Below are 6,875 nucleotides of genomic sequence, written 5' to 3' on the forward strand. Positions count from 1 at the left end.
ATATAATATAAATCATCGAAGGTACATATACAGTGTTAAATAAGGACATGATGGAACATCGTAGGCTACCCTGTAACTTTTCAACGAATAAAGTCCTATAAAAGTCATTGTGTAATAAAATGCCTCCGACGGGATTCGAACCTGCGACCTCTCGCTGACAAGGCGAGCGTCATAACCACTAGACCACGAAGGATTCATGGTTGAACAGGTCCAAATAACCGTCGGCAACATTGTATTACACAATGGTGCGCCTCAAGAGGGCGTTGGCCAGATTAATTATCTGGAGAAACGGCTAGAAATAAATACTGTCGTATATTGTATATGATATTGAAGAAAGTTAGCCGTCAACACTGCTGAATAAATATAATATAAATCATCAAAGGTACATATACAGTGTTAAATAAGGATATGATGGAACATCGTAGACAACCCTGTAGCTTTTCAACGAATAGAGTCCTATAAAAGTCATTGTGTAATAAAATGCCTCCGACGGGACAGTTTACTTCATCATAATTAGTTGTAACTTGTTTATCAGTTGATTATGTAATAGAAAACGGCGGTACCGCGGGGTTATAACTTTTGATGTTCGGTTTGAGATGTTCCATGTAATTTCAATGCTTCTTGTTTTACCAATTATAAATATTATTTACATGCTCTTCAAAATTTTAAATAACTATCAACAAGATAGGTGACAGTGACAAATGACTAAAACTTTATTTCTTATTCGACCTATTTTGGTGTATGAGAGAACATTCTTTCTCATGTGAACATACAAAATAATCGGTCAGCTTACATTGCATGACTAATGAAGTTAACAATAACAATAATAAGGCTAAGTAAAAACAAAATTTTTGCCAAACAAACACGATATCTTGTGAATATATTGAGCAAGTTTCGACAGTTGTTTTTTGAGCTGGTATTAAGTAATTGGTGTATTTCATATTGATTAGGTCTAATGTAATAATAATTTTAATACATCCTTAGTGTAGGGCAAACGAATAAAAAATGGAATTATCTCCAGTATCATTTCGATTACACAGAGTACAATTTGTAGCGTGATCATCACACCTACAAAGATCAGTTTTTTTTTATCTGATAAGGTTATTAATGATTGTTAAAATATGAGATCACACTTAAATGTAATGTTTGACAGTTTACTTCGTTCATAATCAATGACACGCATCCAAAAAGTTAACATTCTCTTCTCTACTATTAATTACTATTACAAATATTATTATTATCATTTGTGGAGTAACCGTCAATAAATCCTACTTTCTCTTCACCAAGCTCTACACCAACATTATATTCTATATTGTTTCCACTTAAGACATTATTAAATTCAATAGCTAAGTGATCCAAACTTTTATAATAACGACTAATAAAAAAAAATCGAAGTCATTAAGATAAATAGCAAATAAAAGCGGATATCACACCAATCTGTTTGACACATGACTTCGTGTTAGCAGACAAATTATAAATGACATTAATGACTTTATAACATGATATTAGTTTACTCTATAGAGAAAATCGGTCGACCAGGTCAAACACTAAGCTGTAATAGATAAAAGTGCAATACAACCACTTATGTTTCTTTAAGTATAATTCAATTATAGAACGCAGTACCAATATATTATCATTAGTGGAGTAACCGTCCCTAAATCCTACTTGCTCTTCACCAAGTATACCTACACCAACATTATAATAATTCTATTGTTTACACAATGGACATTTCCGGTATGTCACTTATTCTTACCAACCGACCAATTAGGGCCAGGAATACGAACGTGCCTTACAAACACGACGTTGTCCAATAAACGCACGTGTTTTTGCATGTTTCACGTTGTCGTTTTTTTTAACCTTTGCCACAATATTTAAGTGCCGGAGCATAGCATTGTATGACATGTTATGTTTTGCAAAATAATTCTATTTTCATGATTATATTAAACAAAATCACATTTTCAATTTACAAAAAACTTCAATTACATCTACATTAAAATACATTCATTCAAACCGTTACTATGTTGAATAAAATACATATTACTAAGAATAAAATTGTCCATTTATCGCTTTAATGCATATATAAATAGCATTATATAAAAAAGTAGGCCTATAAATTAATAGAAGAGGGCATATGTATACTTTATATTCCCCACAATTAACTAGAAAATTTCAAATTACAGTACAAATAAATTAGTTTACACCATCGCCAATTAATGAGGGAGGAAGAGCACAGTGAACAATGGATTTGATTATACAGTTTCCAGCACAAAATCTGCTCACAAAATTGTGTATATATTTTATGCAATCTTCATAGCATGAAGGGATGTTATTGAATAAAGTCACAGGCTCCAACATTAAATAAATATTAGTAGTTCTTTTTTAATGACTCAAAGGTAATTATGACTAAGTACTGCTGATAGAGCCTCACTAAATTAATTTACATAGTCATAGAGGAACCGTTTACGCAATAATTATGGCCTAAATAATAAACATTTAATTTCTGCGGAACACTTTGAAGATGTCCTACATAAAGCGTTAGCTCTGACTAAGAAAGTCCTATACTTTTGCTTAATATCAAATTCATCCAGTACAAATTACAAACACGAACCACTTTATGAGATCCAATAAAAATAATGAACAAATTTGTACTAAAATTACTACACACACAGTTTCATTTAGTCAAGACTTCATCGGTTTTTGAAGAATGATGATTGTTGCAACAAATACAAAGCATGCATTATCTAAGAAATTTAATAAACATTTCTGGAATGATCAAAGTTAGCGACTGACTAATAAGGACAAGGCAGATATACGTATATCCATGAACACGCGTACGATTAAATCTTTCAAATCCTAGCAACAGTATCCAAGGGAAAAGCCAATTTTAACCATTATACTGAAAGGCAACAAAATAGTATATGATGATAACAGGCCTTATATAAATCTGTATGTTTTCTAGTCAGATGGATGAATACGGACAAATTGCTCGAAGAAAGGTTCAGAGAAAATGTTTTCCAACAAAATTTTATCACATAATCTAAAGGTAAACTTTAAGTTCTAAACAAATACAAGATACAAGAAACTTTATTTGTCTTCAAATATATAGAAATTTTTGAATACACTATATTTCCTAAAACATGTAACAGACAACTTGCAAAAAAACAGAATGACAAATATAAAACATTATTTACTGTACAAAAGAAAACGAAATAGCAGATATAAATGTCACAATATTATTATTTTATTTATTTATATATTTATTTGTTTGTTTGTTTGTTTGTTTGTCTGTCCGTTTGTCGGTCTGTCTATCTATCAATCTATCTATCTACCTATTTATATATTTATTTATTTATTTTCTTGTTACTTTTCAAATTTTAATTTTTAGGATATTATTGTGATATAACATATATGTGATTCCTTTAATTAAAAAAGAAAAAAATAATATATGTAAATATATTTGGAAAAACACTTTTATTGACACTTACAGTTACTTGATAATCTGATTTCCTGGTTGGGAGAAACAGGTTACCATCGACACTGTAAAAAATTTCATAAGAAGTCACCCATTGTAAGCGTTGGTTGTTGCGGCCTTGTGTGATTACTCCTTGTACCTTATGCAGTTTGCCGAGGTCAACTTGAATCCATTGGTATTGGTCGCTGGTTTTTGAACACCATGCTCCTGCTCCTGCTTCTGTGTTCAGTCGTCCACGATGTGCCAAACAGTTAGAAGAATATTCACTTGAAGCGGATAGCTGTTCATCGGGAATAGTCCCATCTTCAACACCAAGAGGATCGATACACAACTCTGAAATAGAATATTACCATTCTAGGTATGACACATTTGGTGACAATTTTCGATATTTTTTTTTTTATTTTATGCAGTGTAAATTGAAAAAAAATTGAAAGAAAATCTCATAAGCTAATATATGGTGAAGTTTGAATTTTATGCAAACTGTATATTATGATTCTTCATATGATACCCTGTTTTCTGTTAACTGCTCCGCCGAGGTGGCTGTAGCCACCGTTGGGGAAAGCTGCCCCCCCCCCTCGTCGGGGAGAAAAAGCACAATTCTTCATTAAAAAAAAATAACATTATATGGATTTTCTACATATAGACTCTAAAATCGATCAAATAAGCCTTGAAACCCCTAAATTGTCTGCAGTTTCGGGGGCTTCGCCCCAGGACCACTTTCGAAACTTTGCTTTTGTCGGAAATCTGAACCCTCCTCTGGGCATCCCCCAGTCGGGGACCTCGCCCCTCTCCCGTCTGGCAAATCTTGGCGCCACCCCTGCTGCTCCGCATACGGTATTAATCTGAATCTTTATATTATTAAATTAAAAATCCAAGTTTATACAGGCCTTTCTGTGGGAACATTCCATTTTGGACGTTGAACTTTTTCCCATTATTACTATTGTTTATAATTTAAAAGTGAATCAAAGTCTTTGTATATTTCATTTGATTATGATTATGAAAAATTAATAAATATTAGGCTACTACTAGTATTACTAGTAATATACAATGAAATATTGAAAACCACACCATTATTATTTTTTTTTTGGCTCTATGTTTTTAAATATGGTTTATTTTAAGTAAATGAACGCTACGCGTATCTGTGGATAAAGAAAAACGATGAAAAATAGCTGCTTTTTTTTTTTATAGGGGAGGGGGTTGTTTGCCTCCAATAATTCTTATAGCAATTCAATAAAGTTATATAAGCTAAAAAAATGTTTGCCATTATATTACATACAAGACTATGATAATCAGAAGTACATTAGGTGTTATGAACAATCGGCAGATACACGAGTGCTTTACAACGTAAACTCTTGCTTTTTGCAGTATTATATTCCAAGGGCTCTAACACTGCATAGAATTAATCATTTAATTTATATAAATTATACTACCACTCGATATTTTATTGGCTTTCGAAATATCTAAAAATTAGTTTGATTTTATATAATGCGCTCTTACCGGCTCGTATTTTTGTTGTTGAACTGTTCAATCCCGATGGAATTTTTGGGAGTCCTATAGTTTTAATAGGACTCGAGCCATTGTTTTGCTAGTGTTCTGTCCGAATAATTGTAATTAGCAGTTCTGATGGTTTTTACAAAGTAGAAATATTTTTCTTTATACTTCAAATTGTTATCAACGAGTTCACCAAGATCCTTTCTATATTGAAGTTGTCTTATTTTTTTTTTCTGAAGCTCAATATTCTTGTACAAAATAATTTCATTTTACGTTTACGTTTTTCCAATATACAAAATCATTTTACCAATATACCGTTGAATTTATATTCAATTTCATTAATTCATATTGCTTAGATTGAAATTATAAACACAATCCGCTTTAAGGCTTCAGTTACAAACAATGAACGAATTCATATTAAACTAACGACACACATTATTCAAGAATTCATCGGTTTGTTTGCTGAAACAAAATACAAAGGACACATAATCTAATTTTAATAATTGGCATTTTTGGATGATCAAACTGAGTACCCAACCAATCAGAACAGGGCACAACAAATGCGCATGCCCGATAAACACACGAAGGTTTACACTTGATGAGACCTTAGTAACAATATCCAAGGGACATAGTGGAAAGGCCCATTCCAAACAAACTAAAAGGTATCAACATTTCCACTGTTACTGCAAGTAATATAGTGGGACTCGCCACCATATTTAAAACACTTGTATTCTACCGCCATCACACACTCCACAGCGCATCTAATGCAGCTTCCTGAGGAGTTTTGTTCGTTATTGAACACTTTGGAATCTGACAAAAAGACTTGTAATAAGTTTAGTCCAACATATAATTTTTCATTAGCTGTTCTGTTGTGGACGAAAGAAGAAAAACTATACTGTACTGTAATAAATGTTTAGGAGAGATGCATAAATATTTTCATAATATTTTATTTTAATAATTCATTCGTGATCAGAATTCTTCTTTTCAACAGCATTTACTGTAATTTATGATCACTATATGAAAACATAGTTTTTATCATCACCATCACTATCATCATCATCATAATCATCATAATCATCAATGGCGTCACCATTATCACAATACTCAATTATTAATTTAAATCTAATTTGCAAAATTATTTTAATTTACCTTTCGAGCATCCAAGAACTTCAAAACGTAAACATATACGGTCATGCCAATCAATCGGATGAATACGGACGAATTGGGCGTAGACAGGGTCAGGGAATATGTTTGTCACAGCAGTGTCTTGATTCGAATTTCCTTGAAACTTCTATAAATATCACATCTAAAGGTTAACATAGCGTTCTCAACACATTCCGATACAATAAATGGTGTAACTGTTGGTGCTTCAGGTGACTCTCCCCGTAAAAATGGATATGCAATCGTGAGAATAAAAAAGTCAGAGGACTAAATATAATATAGATGTATATAAATAATGATAACAGACCTTATATAAAACTATATGTTTACGTTATAATTCAATTTAATATGTAATTAAAGAATTGTCGGCCCAGTTATTAAAATTAGCCACACTGATACCATCGTGATTGTTGGAAATTCAGTCGGAAGTTGGAAAGAATTGTCATCTGTGTTCCACAAACTCAACATGTGATGTTTACCTTTTTTTGAACACTGTATTTACCTTTTTTGATGATTTATATAGAGGTTCGAGTCCCGCCAGAGGCATCTTATTACACAATTTCTTTATTCATTTATTTACAGGACTACATTCGTTGAGAGCTATGCTACACGATGTATTATTATGTCCTTTATTCGAACACTGTATTTACCTTTCTTTGATGATTTATATATGATTTAACAGTGTTAACGGCTACCTTGATTTATGTTATATGCACCTATTTGTTTCTAGCCGTACCTATTGTGTAATAGA

At 32.0% G+C, this 6,875-nt stretch overlaps 1 protein-coding gene across 1 annotated transcript in view; it reads right to left on the bottom strand.

The window, feature by feature from the left end:
- Window positions 1-2,955: 2,955 nt before the first annotated feature.
- Window positions 2,956-6,875, bottom strand: part of LOC117114269 (lactadherin-like) — a 10,419-nt gene continuing 6,499 nt past the window's right edge. The window contains exons 3-5 of the mRNA XM_033257874.1: window positions 6,113-6,254; window positions 3,486-3,805; window positions 2,956-3,057 (exon numbers count right to left, since the gene is read on the bottom strand). Of these exons, the coding sequence (XP_033113765.1) occupies window positions 2,956-3,057; window positions 3,486-3,805; window positions 6,113-6,254 (564 nt within the window). The remainder of the gene's footprint in view (window positions 3,058-3,485; window positions 3,806-6,112; window positions 6,255-6,875) is intronic.

Source organism: Anneissia japonica, unplaced genomic scaffold (assembly GCF_011630105.1).
Source record: "Anneissia japonica isolate Jap-2015-1 unplaced genomic scaffold, ASM1163010v1 scaffold2994_len2133135_cov197, whole genome shotgun sequence".
NCBI classification, from domain to species: Eukaryota; Metazoa; Echinodermata; class Crinoidea; order Comatulida; family Comatulidae; genus Anneissia; species Anneissia japonica.